General features: G+C 41.3%; 1 protein-coding gene across 1 annotated transcript in view; it reads right to left on the bottom strand.

Moving 5' to 3' along the window:
- LOC121924316 (alpha-2-macroglobulin-like protein 1) overlaps window positions 1–19,362 on the bottom strand; it is an 81,260-nt gene that overhangs the window by 14,913 nt on the left and 46,985 nt on the right. The window contains exons 20-31 of the mRNA XM_042455673.1: window positions 16,826–17,051; window positions 15,672–15,798; window positions 15,071–15,192; window positions 14,714–14,765; window positions 14,308–14,391; window positions 11,003–11,179; window positions 9,264–9,345; window positions 9,000–9,156; window positions 7,500–7,574; window positions 6,613–6,775; window positions 3,163–3,314; window positions 827–1,042 (exon numbers count right to left, since the gene is read on the bottom strand). Of these exons, the coding sequence (XP_042311607.1) occupies window positions 827–1,042; window positions 3,163–3,314; window positions 6,613–6,775; window positions 7,500–7,574; window positions 9,000–9,156; window positions 9,264–9,345; window positions 11,003–11,179; window positions 14,308–14,391; window positions 14,714–14,765; window positions 15,071–15,192; window positions 15,672–15,798; window positions 16,826–17,051 (1,633 nt within the window). The remainder of the gene's footprint in view (window positions 1–826; window positions 1,043–3,162; window positions 3,315–6,612; window positions 6,776–7,499; window positions 7,575–8,999; window positions 9,157–9,263; window positions 9,346–11,002; window positions 11,180–14,307; window positions 14,392–14,713; window positions 14,766–15,070; window positions 15,193–15,671; window positions 15,799–16,825; window positions 17,052–19,362) is intronic.

Genomic DNA, 19,362 nt, shown 5'->3' on the forward strand with positions numbered 1-19,362 from the left:
AAGTCCCTTTGACTCCCCTATTGCTCCCTGGGCTGTTTGGGGGGCGATCGAGCAGGCATGTAAAAAAGGAAAAAATAATGGTTAAAAATGGTGTTCAATGGGTCTTCTCACACATCGATCTATGCATGTGGAGCAGGGGGGAGGTTGCAGGGGGGCGTAATGTGTTTACCATGTTTGGAGGTCAGTGTAGGAATTTGCTAGGTTTGGACACCCGACAGAGCGCCTAAGCGATCGAAAGCTTAATTAAAAAAAATAAAATTGTCTACACATGCGATCGCCTTACCCTGCTTCCCATTCCACCGAGGGAAAGGCTATGCGAACGGGGGGAAATGGCACCGGTAATGCAGGAAAGAGAACAAGCGGGTGACACCCCCAGGCCATCCCCTTGAGCACTGCTCCTCCCATCCCCAAGTTCCTGAATCAGACAGCCTTGTCATTCCCATTCATTTGCCCCGAATCAGACACGGGAGGCGCAGGAAAAACCTCCAAAAAAGTACAATCAAATTAACCCCGATTATCCACCACTGATTCGGGTTTTCCTAGGAAAAATCGATTGTATGGGGATCAGATCCGGATTCCAATGGGAACGAAATTGGCGCAATGAGGATTGAATGCACGCTCAAATGGGAATGATGTCCCCATAATCCGTGTCTTGATCCACTTTATAAGCTAGTGGGAATGGGGCCACGGTAACCCACATGTGTCCTGTCTTTGCCACCACACTCCCCAACCCCTTAGCAGTTCTCTTCCCAGTCTCTGTTTTGTATCATGTGGGACAAACCCAGAGTCGCTGTTACCGTCACTGCCTAGAGTTCCCAGGGCTCACCTGCACGTATGCGCAGCCACTCCCCGATACCTCCACCTTGTATTGAGCTGGGACTTCTGGGAGAGAGGCCTGCTGCAGCACCAGCTGATTCTTCTTGTCCACGTGGAATTCATGCTGGAAACCCTCTCCAGATTTTACCACTGCCTTGAGGTCTTCTATCTCACGGTAAGTCAAGGCTGCATACTTGGCCAAAGCCTGCATTCCAACTACAGTTTCCTGAGGAAATGGAAATAGTAATGTTGGGCATGACTCTCTTTGAAGCCATAAGAAAGGAATCCAGCCCTGGGAAATCTTGGCAACGTGGCATTAAAATTCTGTTGTGGTTATGGAATAGTCCCTTAGAGGCCCAATTGGTGAAAAAATACCTTCATTTTGGTACCAACATGTATTTTCATTCAAGCTTCTGCAGTCTAATGCAATCTACCCCAGTTTGCACATGTATACGATTTTTACTTGTTTTAAAGTGATTTACTGTTTGCTAACTGGAGACTCTTAGATACAAGGCAAAATAGAATTTAAAAAAATAAAAAAATAAACCAACTACTGATTTAAACAGCCTACAAGCTTGCATTTTCCACAGTCACCATGCCACTATAGACAAATGTAAGAAACTACATGTTTGAATGCACAAAGCTAAAACATCCCTAGACAAGCAAGGCTAGTTCTATGTAGTAAAAGCAAGATGTTTTGACGTGAAGGAATAGTCAGATATGTGACACCTCACCTTATGGGAAATATCTAACATGTGTTTTACTGTATTTCATTGATACACTTTTCCAATCAGTTCTGAATCCTGCTTTTATTCATAACTTTTCTTAGGCACATTCTTTCCATGCTATGATTTCCGCCTCTGATTTTGTGACTAAGTGTAACATCACTGAGTGGCTTTCATAAATATAGTTGTCTTATTTTCTATGTTCATTTATTTCATACGTAAATAATTGTTGTTGCTGTGTGCTTTCAGGTCATATCTGACTTATGTCGACCCTAAGGCGATCCTATAATGGAGTTCTGAGGCTGAGAGTGTGTGACTTGCCCAAGGTCACCCATTGGGGTTTTATGGCTGAGCAGGGATTCAAACTCTGGTCTCCAAAGTTGTAGTCCAGTGCTCAAAACCACTATCACATGCTGGCTCCTATGTAAATCTTACTGACAATGAAGATTTTCACAAAGCATCGTTATATCGTACCTTTATCGTCCCAAAGTATAGTGGAAGTGTCTTAACAGATAGACGATTCCAAAAGACTTTCACATGAGGCTGTTAGTGTTCTTAAATCATTGCTAAATCATTCTTACATCGTTGCTGTATCCAGTGTGTGAATGTAACTGGTTTGAAATCGTTTTGTAATCATTTATTGATAAATTCTGATATATCAATGATTTAAGAACACTAGCAGCCTCAATGTGAAAATCTTTTGGAGTTGTCTATCTGTTAAGACGATTCCACTACACTTTGGGATGATAAAGGAATGATATAACAATGCCGTGTGAAAATCTTCAATATTTACAGAGAGCATATGGTATTTATATTACAGTGAAACAGTAGTATAAATGTTGAGAAATTTGCAAATCCATTGCCATTGCCAGCTTATTCGTATATTTCAGGAGTTTCCTATAGAGTCCATTGGCTTAGTCACCTAAGCTTCCAAATTTAAGCTTAAGTATTGTTCTAACATGTAGGCATAACATAAACATTCCCCTTAATTAATCTTAAACATTGGAATTCCAGATTACTCAACACAGGGAAATAAATATGTCACTCTATACCCTTTTAGGGTGTTTATTTACATTACCAAATTGGTAACATATACATATATGAGCTTTCTATGGGGCTGTATTATATATAAAATTAATCATAATTAAATAAAATTGCATCAATTAAGTATAATTTTGGGGTCCCCCCCCCTCTCTGCTAGATTCCCTGATATTTACCTTACTTTATCTTATATTTAAGGGCTGGGATCATAATATGCTTAATAATTCTATGAAAGCACTGGTCACAGAATACGTTCATTTCCATTCTTGCTTCCAAATGTTTCAGGCTTCAGGGTCTTACATTTTGCAAAGTATATCCAAAACATTGTGAAAAGGCTATAACAACTGAGCCTTGCTGTCAAATGTTAGTACTCTCATATTTATGTGGGGGGAAATGCACTATTGCTGGCTCTGCTAGCCAAGGTATTCCAGGTCCTGTACTTAGTGTGGCAAGCTCCTATTGCCAGAATGTGTATTTCTGGTTCCCATTGCAACTATTAGCCATATATGCCCTACAACGAAAGCTCATTTTCTATCAGTAACCTAACTTCTCCTCCCAGAGGATAAACCTAGTCCATTACCTGTGTAGAGAAAAAGCCTCCATATGCATTCTGTCGTTGGGTGAGGGCACGCACAATCTGGGAAGTTTTATCCATAGACACCTCTGGCATAATGAGGTAAGCCAAGAGAAAGTAGGCAGTGGTCTCTGTTTCTGAAAAGGACACAGTTCCATCTACAAAGGAGAAAGAAAGAACGGAGTGGAAATTCTTTCTGTATGGAATAAAAAGTCACCCTTCAGTTCCTGTAATAATAATCCAGAATAATAATTGCAAATAATTTCCCTTAGCCTTCTGCATACCAGACAGTAAAATTTCCACTTTTGGATTTCTCAAGAAGCAAACAAATAAAGAAACCCTTGTGGTCTCTTCCAACTCTACAATTCTATGATTCTATGAAACAAACAACCTAAACCTTCCATGAGCAAGCCATATGCAGTGTGTTTTTTCCTCAGGTGGCCTTCTTTGTTGCACTTTGGTTAATGTCATCGGGTAAAATACAGTAAACAGGAGTAACCAAACCTGCTAGTTAATGGGATTTTTATCTCTGAGTTTATGGTTACTATCATCCTGATCACAACCAAACAACTTGCGTCTGCTGGTGTTCTTCGTGTTATTTTTGCAATCAGCATTTGGTTTGGCAAACCAAACTCTGAAAAATATAAAGGTGTTTAAAAACTAGAACAAATAACACCATTGAAAGAGCAGACAATATTACAAATAGCCCTGTTTAAACATTTGAAGGTGTGTCACACTGAGGAGGGAACAAGCTTGGTTTCTGCTGCTCCAGAGAACAGGACCAGGAACAATGGATCCAAGATGCAGGAAAAGAGATTCCACCTCAACATTAGGAGGAACTTCCTGACAGTAAGGGCTGTTCAACAGTGGAACACACTCGCTCGTCTCCTTCCTTAGAGGTCTTTAAACAGAGGCTGGATAGCCATCTGTCGGGGATGCTTTGATTTGGATTTCCTGCATGGCAGAATGGGGTTGGACTGGATGGCCCTTGCGGTCTCTTCTGACTCTATGATTCTATGATTCTGTGATTCCCAGCCAAAGTGAACAGATTCTCAGACTGAAGTCAACTGAGGAGTGCTTCGACTGTACCTCAGAGTTATTAGTCCTCTAAAGAATGTCTCCTTTGCTAATAGCATAAACATAGCATGGTGTTTTAGGACTAGGAGTAGGTGAAGATATTGCAAGATGCAATTGAAAACAAAACTGTAACACGAAACCTTGACTTTATTTTAGAAAAGGACATTATTATTTTTTTAAACTGATAAAATTGATAAAACTTCCCCTGTCACATGGCATCAAAGGACAGAGCAAAAAATAAATAAATTACAAAACCAAAATGTTATACAGTTGGGCCTCCGTTTTCACTGGGGATCTGTTTTAGACCCCTCCCCACACAAAAATGGAACTTGACGATACTCAAGCCCAGTGGCTGCACACTGCAGACGTGTGCCCCATTATGTACCCCCTGCATTTGCTGCTTGTGCGAGGGTGCGAATTTCAAGGCTGTGCAGACAGAGGGGCGACTGTAGGTCCATTCTCAAATATAAACACCATTCAACAAACTAGTACATGGCCCATGATTTTCAATGATTATCATATGGACCATTAGAACAAATAAAAGTCTGCATCTTCTGTTAATATATATCTTTCTCAATGGAAAAATAAAAAAGTCTTTGCTGGGAATGGGAGTGAGGAGTCTTTTTCTTTTTCTTTTTTTAAATGGATAGATTAAAATCAATGATGTGGAGCCATTTCCCCCCTTTTTGTAGAGATGGAAAATTATATACAGTAACATTTGTTTAATTAATTATACACTTAATAATAATTATATATAATTATATATGCTAACATTTGTTTAACGTTTAAGAGGAAACATTTTTTAATATATTTTTATTACATTTTGCAAACTGAAATAAAATACATTGTATATGTGTACAATAATATATTCATTTACATTTAGATTCCCCCCCACCCCATTCCTTCCTCAATTCTCTGTCAGAACCGTGTCTATTTGGTTAATCAATTCATCACTTTCTATAGCTTCTCGTTCCTAAATCTTCTTTACATGTATATTTTTATACCCTTAATGCTTCTCTCTCTTTTCTATTTTAACTTATTTAAAATATTATTCGTATTTTAACTTATTATTAATACCACATATTTCCTTCTAATCACAAGTGAAATTGAAATCATATATTGCATTTTAATTAAATATGATACTTGTATAGATCCCTTAATTTTCTTTCATATAACATATCCAGGGTTCCCAATCATTCTTGAACCTATTTATCGACTGGTTTTTTTTTTAGAAAGCAACTTAATTTATCTATCTCCATATACAGTAGTCATACATCTTTAACATCCAACTTTCCATGTCTGGGACCATCTCTGATTTCCACATTGCTGCCAACAACAATCTCGCGGCACTTATCATATAAAATAGAAGTTTTCCATACTTTCTTTCCACCTCTTCATTCTCTATCATATTTAGCAAAAACATTTTTGGATCTTTATTTATTTTAATCTTGAGTATCTCCTGTATTTTTTATTGTACTTCAGTCCAAAAATTATTTACTTTTTGGCATTTCCACCAGCAGTGTATCATATTTCCCACTTCTTTTTTACACTTCCAGCATTTATTTTGGCTATTACGTGTCATCTAAGATATTGTCTCGGGGGTTAAAAACCATCTAAATTGCATTTTGATCAAATTTTCCTGGATTGCATAGTTTTGAGTATATCTGATTCTCTTCTTCCAATTTTTTTCCCATTCAGAGGAAACATTTTTTGAGTTTCTCACTTTCACTCTTCAGTGGAAGGAACTACTACTTGGAAAGAGTCAAAGCCATTCTAGAAACCAGGCTCATAAAACAGAAGTCTTGAGAACAATGTACAGTGGGCCCTCTCCTTACGTGGGGGATCCATTCCGGATCCCCCTGCATAAGGGAAAATCAGCTTATGCTAGAGCCTCTTAGGAAATAATGTTTCTTCCCGGGGGCTTGGTTTTCCTCAGCCCAAAGGGAGTCCATGTACTCCCTTCGGGCTGAGGAAAACCAACATGCCGTGCCATTATCCAACATCCCATGCTTTTTTGTGAGCGCGCCGAGCGCCTAGTACTCTCCTTTGCAGCATGGAACTTCAGCCCTCTCCCAGTCCCAGCAGACTCCAAGCTGGGGCAGAAGCCACCGCGGAGGAAGTAGGACTCAGGAGGTAAGCAGGGAAGGACGGAGAGAACAAGACGGGGAGGGAACAAGGGAGTGAGGGAAGGAAGGAAGAAGGGAGGAGGGGAGGCACTTTTGTACCCAATGGTGGCATGGGGGGCGTGTGTGTCGTCATTGGGGACAATTTCTTGGACCCTGCAGATTATCCAACATTTTCGGTTATCCAGCTATTAGCCGGCCCATTTATGTTGGACAATCGAGACTCTACTGTATTAAATGGTATATTCTCTCCTACCTATTTTGTCAGCCTGTTCCTCTAACTCTTTCAGGAGCTGTTGCTGTGATTCTGTGTCCCCGGCCAATGTGAAGACATAAGCCAACAAGGCCTTGGTGTAGGCTCCATCCGCAGAACTTAAGTTCTTCTTCAAACAGTGCAAGGCATCATCTACTAAGGTACCCTATGATACAATGACAACACCAGCAACAACAGTGTGTTAGGCTATAAATAGATATTGTTCCATAAGGGACACAGACACATTTATATTCCCCTAAAGTTATTTCCTAAAGGCGCTGTCCACTAAGGTGCTTTACAATATATTAACAACAACAGCAGCAACAATAGTCTCTTAGGTTTTAAATCGATATTGTTCCATAAGGGACACATATACATTAATGTACCCCTAAAGTTATTCTGATATGACGACATAAAAATCCCACAGACCAAATTTATATTTGGGAGTGTGGCTCCCTAAATGTGCTTTTCTCTTTTACAATATTCATCATGATGTTCTCCACCCTATACCATATAAATAAAGCTTACTAATACTAATACTAATATTGAGTTAAACAAAAACAAAACAAATAGGTTGTTGGAAACTACAGTACCTTCAATTTTTTGCTTGCTTTAGTGTTACAGATTGTCTAGAAAGTCAATCCTTCAGACAAGAGATTAATAAAGGTCTCAGCAGCCTACAACTACAGTAATAGCAAGTACATTTCTATACCAATTATCAGTGCAAATAAGCACTCCCTAAGCAGTTTACAATATGTAAGTTAATTGCATCCAACAAGCTGGGTATTCATTTTAGCAACCTTGGAAGGATGCAAGGCTAAGTCAACCCTGGAGCCTTGCAGGATTGAACTCAACTATGGGAGAAAGCCAAAGGATACAGCAAGACTTACATTTTTTTCTAGATGAAGCTCCAACAAGGAGGCAGTGATGTAAGCTGTCAGTGAGAGATCATCATCCACATCACCCTAAGGGTGAAGACAAAAGCCAGGTCAGAAATTCATGAGAGACCAATTGTGCACAGTTTGGAAGACATTTCTTATGGCCAGTTTTGCAGCACTTCAGACCAAGAAGACGGCTGAATCCTCTCAAGGAAAGATATAACTCCCACTTAAAAAGTAAACAAATGTGACAGAAGCTTATATTTCCTTGCCTCGGAGACGCTTTCAGAAGCAATTGTGAAAAGATCTCCTAATCAGAAATAGGTCACTTGGGAGTGTGGTTACTGCAAGACAGAAAGTAGGAGGGAGCTAGAATAACAGAATCATAGTTCTCTTATTGGACAGAAAACAGAAGAACTCCTTCTAAAACATTTATATCTTTGAAAACCCATCCGACTGAAGCCCTATTCTGCCATTCATTATATTACTTTTAAAAAGTGTGAGGAGGGGAAATGTGTGGTCTTCCTCTCTTTCCACTGCCCTCTGCCTTTTCTAGCATTGTTTTTTCTCCTGTAGTGAATCATACCTTCTCAAGATGTAACTGAGGTATGACAGCCTCAATTTAGTCGACTTCCAGGGAGAGTTCTGGCTAGATCTGTTCAAGGACCCATTTGCTTGTCCTTTTGGCTGCCCACGGTATCCTCAGCACTCTTCTCCAGCACCACATCTCAAACAAATTGATTCTTTTCCTATCTGCTTTCTTCACTGTCCAGCTGTCTCATCCATTGGGGAATACAATGGATTGGACAATTCTAACTTTAGTGCTCAATTGTATATATTTAGGATATTCTCTAGCTCTTTCATAGCTGCCCTTCCCATTCCTAGTCTTCTTATCTCTTGACTGCAGTCTCTTTTCAGATCAAGCTTTGGTCCAATATATGGGAATGAATATATGTAGGCCTTTCCATTCCTTCCACTGGCTGAGATCACTTCAAGAATAGTATCTTTGATCCTTGAGAAGGGGACAACATGACGGGGCTCCATCTGAGAAATGGTTGCTTGCTCACCTCTCACATTTGGATGCCAACTTTAGAGGCACCTGCACCAACTTGACTTGTTTTGTTGATGTCCTTTCCTATGCATGGATGGATTTCCTGAGACAAGAGACCTATGCCTTCTTTTCTATCTTACTGGGACACCATAAGCAATTATTCCTGTTTCTACCATAAGGCCAACTGTACTTGCCTGCTGCAGTCTGAGAGGAGCTTTCATTGTCATCAGAAAGACTCCAGGGGAGCCACTGGGAAAGACAAGTAACTTGCCACACAGCTCTTCTTCCCATAAAAATTGCTCTATTACCACTTTGAAGGAACATCATACATGCTATTTTGCTGACTATGCAAGACTCCTTCAAGGTAGTTGGTGCTATTAATATTTTTTATGGTAACAATATATTGCTATTTTAGTGGCAGCTGTTTATTTTCCCTCTTATTACAAATGCAGAGTGCTTACCTTGAGGGCATTGTTGAAGAGCTTGCCTACACTTTCAAAACAGCCACTTGGAAGTTGATGCTGCCCCAGCCAGTGAACAGCATCATGGATGTGATTTTCATCAACATAGATATAGGACTTTGCCTGACCAAAGGCCTTTGCTACAAAAGCTGTCAGCCTGCAGATCAGAGAAGAAAAGAAAATGGAAATGTTCCAGACTCAGATTAACTAACTATGGCTCATAGCTTTAGCTTTGCCTGAGAGGTATTAGCTCAGTTTACGCACCAGGTATTCCCTTGAGCATCCCGCTTCCCAAAGGCACTATAGGATCCATCGTCATGTTTGTAGAGCAGCTGACGCTGGTACCCTTCAGAAAATGAAGGAAAATACAACTTCTGACTTTGTAATATGATGTATTATGAGGTTAACCAATTAGGCTAATTTATTTAAATCCAGAGGTTGCACAGCTTCAAGTGTGCATGTGAATTTTGTGGCAGGGTGGGCCAATACTGATCTAAGAAACATTGCCATCACTCATAGAGATCATAGAGATCAAATCTAATTGTCTACTTGGAAGAAAAGCAATACAGAGACTGCTAAGAAGGCAAAAATGGGTGCTTAGGGTCCCAGTCATGGAATGTGGGGCCTATAGCAGTTGCAACAACTTTAATCACTGGCATTTTTCAAAGTTGGTCTGGAAAATCAGTATGCAAAGGGATCTTGTAGAACTTGGAGATTAACTGAAGGAAAGAAGCTAGTAGCATGAGCTTTCTTAGACTTGAGCCTAGTTCCTCAAGTACTCAAGCACTAACTGGCACCTTGTAATTTGACTTTTGATGTTGCACATGCATTACACTAAGAGTGGTATAGTGTCCTTTGAAAATATTATCTAGTTGCTTATTCTGTGGTTGGGCTTTTGAGCGTACATGTCAGCCTGCATCAGAGTTGTGTGAGTGTGAAAGAAAGAGTGAGAGAACCGTGAAGAAGTAATGATCTTAAGGTGATATCATTAACCTCCCACACTCTCTTTTTTTCCTTCAGGTTTTTTAGAGAGGAAGAAAAAGTTGTGAGAGTGAGGATGATTTTAAGTATGAAAGAGAGCTCTGGAGCCTTATCAGCTGTCCACATACAGCTCTGGAGAGATTACCTCTGAAGGAATGAAGGCTCCTGCATTACATGGTCCCCAGTTGGCTGGAACTAATTCCCTCCATGGAGGTAAACCTGCTCCCCAGATGGCAGCAAGGCAGTAGCCAGTTGGAGAACCAGTGGTATCAATGGTAGTAAAGAAGAAGAAACAAGAAATGGGGGGCTAGAAAATATTTCTGTGCCCTCAAAAGTACAGCCTTTGCTTTCCAAAATCATTCAGTCACAAGTAGGACTTTTGCAATTACTGAAATAGAAAAGAGGGAACACAAAGGCAGGAAGATAAGTGGTGGGATGACTAGGAGGGAAACATTTTCCTTGCTATAGAGATTATGATTTTTGCTTAAATAACTTCCAGATTATTTAGATGATTTGGGAAATTTATGTGGTTATTTTAGTTAGTTCCAGTTGTTGGGGCAAAACCTTTGATCTGACTTTATTTCCATCAATATGTTCCAGTTGTCTAGCTTTAGCAATATGTTATTCTATCCTCAAAAGAATAATGAAAAAGCTAGTGTTGTACAAATACCTCCCCATTTTCTTTGCACAACAGTCATGTACGGTGTAGGATGAACCATTATGAATAGTCCAAGGCCAACCAGTAAGCTTCATTGCTGGGTAAAGATCTGAACCCAGAACTCCTGTGCATTAAATTCAGTCACTACATCACTCTGCTTCCAATGTAGGCCTAAATATTACAAACATGCCAGCATTTCAAATCTCATTATTTAAGTATTGACTGAGGCAGGTCAATCGACTCAGAGGGAGCCATCCTACTCCATCCTGTTGATGTTCACAGAGTTCTTGCCAATAAATACACCTGTCTCAACAATCCACTGCTCCTCAAATGAGAAAGAGAGAGAACCAAAGACCATACTCACCACTCTTCATATATTCAGTAGCCTTCGCTTTGATTTCAGGAGTTGCCTGGTTCGTTGACTCCAGATATTGGAGCACAAAGATGTTGGGGACAAACTTGGCCATATTTTGCTCACCACAGCCAAAAGGCATTTGAAGAAGATTACCTATATTTTGTAGTGCAGCGCCCATTATGTCTCCTGAATGCAGATAAAATAAAGGATGAAAATATCAGACCTCTTCTTCTAAACATCTGAGAATTCAGAAGCAATCTTTTGTCACTCTAGCAACCTGGTGCATAAACTTTTGTCAGGTGGTGAGAACAGCAGGTAAGATCTGCTGAATCTAGATCCAATACAGTCTAGTTAAAAAGGCCTCGCATCAGCTTATGCTGGGATCCTCGTAGCATGGCAGAGCACACCACTGTGTTCTGGTTTAGCTCTTATTTTTAAAACATTATTTTGACAGATAGGTGGGTCTGAAAACTATCAATGAGATTTCCCACTATCTTCAAAATGACACAATATGGGAGGCATTACTTTATTTTGGTTCTACTGAGTGACAAGGAACACACATGATGGAATAAGCTTGGGTCGCAGCACTGTAATACCAGCCTCTCCTTCCAATTTCTATACAGTACATACATTTAGAAACATAGAGTTGGAAGAGATCACAAGGGCCATCCAATACAACCCCCTGCCATGCAGGAACTCTCAATCAAAACATCCCCAACAGAAGGCCATCCAGCCTCTGCTTAAAGAGCTCTAAGGAAGGAGACCCCACTACACTCCAAGGGTGTGTGTTCCACTGTCGAACAGCCCTTACTGTCAGGAAGTTTCTCCTAATGTTAACTCCTCCCTCCTTAAATGTCATCTTTTGGCCTGTGAGGGAGAGAATAGGCTGGCCCAGCTCCATCAGGGCTAGCCTGAAGATAGAGGCTCCTCCCTGTCATCTTTCGGCCTCTGAGGGAGAGAATTAGGCTGGCCCAGCTCCATCAGGGCTAGCCTGAAGAAGAAGAGCCCTCCCTCCGGTCCAGGCCTTCAGAGGGAGGGAAGAACTGCTGGACCTGATCTCCTCCTCCCTCACCATTCCCTTCTCCTTTTGTGTCGTGTCTTTTAGATTGTAAACCTGAGGGCAGGGAACCGTCTATTATCCCCTCTGTTGTAAGCCGCCCAGATTCCCAATGATTGGGCGGCATATAAATAAATCCTATTATTATTATTACTATTATTAATGTTGAGGTGGAATCACGTTTCCTGTAGCTTGCATCCATCGTTCTGGTTCTCTGGAGCAGCAGAAAACAAGCTGGCTTCCTCCTCAATGTGACATCCCTTCAAACATATTAACAGGGCTATCATATCACTTCTTAACCTTCTCTTCTCCAGGCTAAACAGACCCAGCTCCCTGAGTCTTTCCTCATCCAGCATGGTTTCTAGACCCTTCACCATTTTAGTCGCTCTCCTTTGGACACACTTCAGTTTCTCAGTGTCTTTTTTGAATTGTGGTGCCCAGAACTGGACACAATATTCCAGGTGGGGCCTGACCAGAGCAGAATAGAGTGGCACTATTACTTCCCTTGATCTAAACATTATATTTTTATTGATAAGTATGCCCCCAATTCTGTCCTCCAAGTCACTGATAAAGATGTTAAATAACACTGGGCCCAGAGGCGCCCGTGGGACCCCACTGGTCACTTCTCTCCAGGATGAAAAGGAGCCATTGTTGAGCACCCTTTGGGTTTGGCCAGTCAACCAATTACAAATCCATGTAACAGTTACCTTGTCTAGCCCACATTTTACAAGCTTGTTTGCAAAAAAGTCACGGTCTTACTGAAATCAAGATATACTATATCCACAGCATTCCCTTTATCTAACAAGCTGGTAATTTCATCAAAGAAAGAGATAAGATTTGTCTGGCATGACTTGTTTCTCTGAAACTTGTGTTGACTTTTGTGATTATGGCCTTGCCTTCTAGATCCTCACAGACTCTCTGTTTAATGATCTGCTCTAGAATCTTTCCTGGTATAGATGTCAGACTAACTGGACAATAATTGTTGGGATCCTCTTTTTTCCCCTTTTTGAAGATGGGGACAACGTTTGCCCTCCTCCAGTCTGCTGTGACTTCTCCTGTTCTCCAGGAGTTCTCAAAGATTATTGCCAATGGCTTCGATATTACATTTGCCAGTTCTTTTTAATACCCTTGGATGTAGTTCATCAGGTCCTGGAGACTTATATTAATTTAAATTAACAAGGTATTCCTGTACTATCTCTTTACTTATTCTGTGCTGAATTTCCTCTCTTCTATCCTCTGCTCCATTTCCCTCAGGTTGAGCATCCTTTTCCTTTTCTGAGAACACTGAGGCAAAGCAGGTGTTGAGTAATTCTACTTTTTCTCAGTCCCCTGGTTAGCATTTTGCCATCTTCTCCACACAGTGGCCCTACCATTACCTTCATCTTACTTTTGCTGTGGACATATCCAAAAACCCCTTTTTATTGTTCTTTACTTCTCTAGCAAGCCTGAGTTCATTCTGCGCTTTAGCTTTTCTGACTTTACCCCTACATGTGCTTGCTATTTGTTTGAATTCCAATTTGGTGATTTCCCCATTTTTCCATTTCTTATACATGTTCCATTTAGAAGTTAGCTCAGTTGAAAGTTCCTTTGACATCCATCCTGTTTTCTTGAAACATCTTTTATTTTTTTTCCACATTGGAACTGTGCCTTCAGTATCTCCCTTTTGAGAAGCTCCTATCCGTCTTGAACTCCCTTCTCTTTTAGTATTCCTGACCATGGGATCACCTCCAGTATTTCTTTAAGTTTACTAAAATCAGCTTTCCTAAAATCTAGAATGTGTATCTGATTATGCCTGGCTTTTCCTTTCCATTGTATAACAAACTCTAGGAGAACATGATCATTCCCACCTAAGGATCCCACAACTTGCACCTCATTAACTAGGTCATCCCTGTTGGTTAGGATCAGATCTAAAATAGCTGACCCCCTTTTGGACATTGTATTCAAGGCAAGTGAGGAATTTTCTAGACCTTGAGGATTTTGCTTAGTTTGAATTCCAGCAAATATCAGGATAGTTGAAAAAAACTTAAATCAAACATTTAAAGAGTGTAGAGGATAACACAGGATTCTTAATGAAGTGTCATCTCTCCATATGTTTAACTAAACCTATATAGATCAGGTGCAGAACCTGTCCTAATAATAATACCCACTTCCACACATATTTGTTGCATTTGGCTGGAATATCTGTAAGGTGCTCTAATTTCTTATGTGGCCAAGGATGGGACTTTTCTTTAACAAGAAAGGCACATTTCCTCCTTACCGATGACAGAGACGGTGGCCCGGCCAGAGTCCTTCACAACATGTTCGGGTAGCTGAAGGGAAACCTCTTCTACCACTGGGTCCCCTGAAAGGCGATAAAAGCCCAGAGATTAATATCATGTACTACAGTGAACCAAATGGCAGTAACACATTTATACAAAGTTTTTTCCAAGTGCTCTGAACAATTCTCATCCATCCGTTACCCCAATAAAGAAAGCAATCCCATGATCCCATGTATTGAAGGAATACAGTCTTTCAAATGACCTGATCCATATAGGTGAACAAGAAAAACACCATATTCTTTCTGAATTATGTTTTCTGGGAATCTAGGATTAGCTTTGCTATCCAGAACAAAGGATACAGCCAGCCCATGCCTGACCTGAGCAAGGGATGTCATCCAGCCATACCTGAAGAGCACAGGAATGCATTGTAGGTCTTTTCTTCAGGGACACCTTCTGCCTGTGAGAAGAAAAGGGAGCCATGAGTTCTTCTGACTGCTCTCTCAGATGAATTTCCCTGTGATGTTCAGCCCTCCTCATATATGCTCTCTCAGTACCAGGTCAGGCCTTCTGACTAAACACAGTTCTTTCTGAGCCCTGGCTGACCTGGCCTTAGCCCCAGAACCACAGAAGCTCATCAAATAGCCAAACAAATCCTTCCCATGCTTTAGGCACAGAGAAGCTATGGAGACACAAGCTCTGCACTTGCTAGTGCCTGGCAGCCTTCAGGCACACCTTGATTCATGTGCTGATGACCTCACTAACCTTGACAAGCAGGGATTTTATCACTGTGTCTGACCGTCCTCGCGTAGGTGTCACAGAGATCCTGTTGCCACACAGCTCTTGGGTCTCCTCAGCCTCAGCAGTAATGGAGAAGTTGACATGCCCTACCAAAAGGTAGAATAGTAGAGATCACTAAAGGCCAGGCTTTCAGCCAGAGGTCCGATATGAGTGTGAGTGGCTGCTTATGTCTGGTAGAATGGGGAAACCCCTCAGGCATCACTCCTGGCAAAGTGTGTGAGATTGTCAAGGAAGGCCAATGCTGTTCCTTTCTACAGAATTCATGGTACAGACACAGGTCAGAGCACAGAGGGAAAGGTGCTTCTGGAATGAATATGGACTACAACAGATGTACACATGTGCTTGTACTAAGCCCCAGATCTGCAGTGATGCCCTAGTGCAAACACACTGGCATGAGCAGTAGCTCGGAGATACAGCTTTGTCTGGCAAGAAACTCATCCATACTATCATTGTCAATAATCTTACTGTACATGAAAAAGTCTTTAAGGAAAACAAGGACATACACTGCAAAGCCCTAGGACTCCATGTTCTCTGTGCCCTTCCCACTCCCAGCCTCCAGCCTCACCCAGCTGGGTAGCTGTCACATTCCAGGAGAAGGTTTTGGCCTCATCAGCGCAGAGGCAGGTGGTAAACTGGCAGGCTGGGCATGGCTTCACCTCTGCTTCTTGCGTCTCTAACAGGGTTACTCTCACCTGGACAAGGAAAAAAGGAAGACATGTGGATATGTTTGTCAGGACACTTCCCAGAACCAGGCTCTCATGAGGTTGGCTGCCCCTCCCTGTCCAGTAGAGACAGGAGGTTGAGTAGTATGGAGCTGAGCCTCATAAAAAATTCAGCCAACTGAGCAATATATTTACATCAGGAAGGAATTTCTCTTTGTTAGTCTGGCTAGAAGAAACCCTCTGGGGGGATTTGTCTTGCAGATGAACTGTTTGACTTCCCCATACAAACTTCTCACACAAGTATTTTTGCTTTTGGAGTATCTCATGTGCTTCTTCTGCCCACGACTAGTATTAGATTCTGGCCTAGACTCTGTGGGAGAAGGAGCGGGGCTGTCCTACTGGACAGGGGATTAGACAAGGTGGTTCCCTAATGCTTGCAATGTTCTACTGTATGTGAGAGAACATCTTCTGACAGAGAAATTGAGTTTTTGCACCTCAATCCATGTTAAGATATGCAAACTGCCCTCAAAACTTGGTATTTTGCTATAGGGAAAATGTGGGACTTCCATCTTAGACAGATAAATGTAGGCATAGATAGATACTGACTTTGGACTCTCCCAAGAAGCCACACACACTTAACATTCCAGTCTCCTGGCCCCCATCTCCATCTCCTCCAGAACCTTGACTATGAAACTACCTACCAAAGTAGTTAGGTTGGCCTCTTCTACACCTCTGGCAGGCAGCCAAAACCGTGTTTGTCCACACAGCGTTTGATGTTTTAAAACTGGATTATAGAACTGGTTTGAGATTGCTTTTAGAAGTTTTCAAAGAGTATTTTCATGTGTTTTAAAAATGTTTTAATCTTTGTTTTATTTGAATTGGTTTTTATTTGTTCAGTGCTTTGAGAGCCCTTGTAGGCTGGGAGATGGTACAGAAATACAATCAATCAATCAATCAATCCAAAATGGATCATAGGGTTCCCCACCCAACTCTAAGGCTTTTTTCCTGGATACACATACAAGAGAAGTATTTTTGTTTGTCTATAATGTCCACTCACCTGGATGCAGTCCGTGAGATAATTGAAGACAATGGCCTTTAGTTCAAAAGTCTCTCCACGGACCACAGAATATGGTAATACGGGATCAACAAAGAAAGGCTGGAAGACTCTGAGTGTGGCTTGTTGGGAGAGTCCAAAGCCAATGTCCGCCACACAGAAAGCATTGGCATTCCACTCTGTGATGGTGTCTGGAACGGTGACTGGGTGGTTTGCTTTCCCTTCCTCACTGAAGAACAGGAAGAGAGGTAACAACAAAAATACAAACTATTTGTATACAGTAGGCTCTCTACATTCACTAGGGTTAGGAGCACAGGACTTCCATGAAAGTGGAAAAACCACAAATAAAATAACGAACTTCTTTTAAAGCTAAAAAGACACCTCTCTAGGAATCTCTAGGTCCTCCAATGCAGCTCTATAGTCAACATCTGCCAGAAGAATCATACTGGAGGACCTACAAATGCCTAGAGAAGTGCTTTCTCTAGTAATCTCTAAGTCCTTCAGAGAACTCTATGGTCTTCTTCCAGCACAGTTGCATTGGAGAATCTTGAGAATCCTAGCCATATGATTCTATGATATTAACCAAATCTGCAAATAATCAAATCTACAAAAGTCAAAGCCGCAAATGAGGACAACTGTAGAGTTGGAGCCCTTCATTGCTAAAGCAAAACCAGCTTTCACCTCAGTTTAGTTTGGTTGGAGGTTGGAAACCTAAGTTATTTTATCAAGTGTCTACTTCTGGTGCTCATAAAAATATTTTAAGGATATGGCATTTCTGGCCCCAGGTCCTGCAATCCAGATCAAGGCTATGATATGGGCAGAAGTGGGGGTTAACCATATGCCTCCCAGTTGGGCCCAGTTGGGCTCCTCTTTCATTTTCATTGGGAGAGATGCAGTGGAGGATTCCTTGCTAATCCAAAGGCAAAGGGTTCAATCCCTTCAGGCAGTCAGACAGACATTTTTATCCAGATTACTCCATGTGAAGAGCCTCTATTACAGTCTAGCCCAATGTGCTTAAATGATTTAAGGCAATAGATGCCTGGAGATGTTAAGAAAGGAGAATTTGAAAGGGCTCAAGAGGCGTGAAAGACCACATAACTGCACTAGTGAAGCAGGGATGGCTGCTTTCGCAATGCAGGTCTTGTGAACTGGCTGTTGTTGTGTGCCTTTAAGTCATTTCCAATTTATGGCAACCCTAAGGTGAACTTATAATGGGTTTTTCTTGGCAAGATTTGTTCAGAAGGGGGTATGCCTTTGTCATCGTCTGAGGCTGAGAGAATGTAACATGCCCAAGGTCACCTAGTAGGTTTCCATGGCAAAGCAGGGCTTTGAACCCTGGTCTCCAGAGTTATAGTCCAAAAGTCAAACCACTACAACCACACTGGCATCATGTGTATCAGCTGAGGAGGAACCGTGTTTTGAAGTACACTCATCTCTCCATATTTGTGGCTTTGATATTTGTGGATTTGATTATTCACAGATTTGATTACAGTAGACCTGCCCCTTACATGGGGGATCCGTTCTGGACCCTCCCACGTAAGGGGAATTGAGCGTATGCTCAAATCCCATTCAGAATACTGGGACATACTCCTGCGGCACACCGTGGTGCACATGCCATGGGCACACACCCCATTGTTTTGATTGAGGCTTGCCTTCCGCGTAGGCTCAAGTCCGTGGAATGCAAGTCCATGTAAGGGGAAAGCTGGCTGTAATATGTTCTCTCTAGGAATATCTAGGTCCTCCAATGCAACTCTATGGTCAACTTTAACTATAAGTTGCACTGAAAGATCTAACTAGGCATTTGTAGCTCCTCCAATCCAGTTCTATGGTCAGTGTCTGTGGGATGTTGACCACAGAGTTGCACTGGAGGATCTAGGGATTCCTAGAGAGGTGTCCTCTCAGGTAAAAACATGGTGTTTTTGTTATTTGCAGTTTTTTCATATTCACGGGGGTCTTGTGCCCCTAATCCGAGGGACAAGTGTATAGGGATCTTCTTGGCACAGATGCCTGACTGTGCCATACTGTGTATTTACTAACAACGAATTCAGTAAAGGTAAGCATGAGAATGGAGATTATCACACTAGCAAAAAAGACAGGCGCATAGAGGGATGCTCCCATCATTATCGTGAAATCATGGGATGATTATCACACAACATTGTGATTATCCTGCGATTATCCTGTGAATAAAGAGGAAAGCTAGTGCTACTTTTTATTCATGGAAAATCCCATGAATAAAAAGCAGTGCTAGAATTCCTCTTTATTCACAGGATGATGATGATGATGATGATGATAATAATAATAATAATAGTTTATTTATATTTTCCCACCTCTCCCAGATGGATCGAGGCACTATTACAATCCGCTAAAACAGATACATCAATAATAAAATATATATAAAAGCACATCAATAGAAATAATACAATTAATCTTAAAAACTATCTCATCATCTAGTGGCAATGCACTAGAGTCATACAATGGTCTGAAGATGTCTCTTACACAAGGTCAGGTGGGTAAGATCGCCGGAAGAGATTAGGATTCAG

Source organism: Sceloporus undulatus, chromosome 2 (assembly GCF_019175285.1).
Source record: "Sceloporus undulatus isolate JIND9_A2432 ecotype Alabama chromosome 2, SceUnd_v1.1, whole genome shotgun sequence".
Taxonomy (NCBI): domain Eukaryota; kingdom Metazoa; phylum Chordata; class Lepidosauria; order Squamata; family Phrynosomatidae; genus Sceloporus; species Sceloporus undulatus.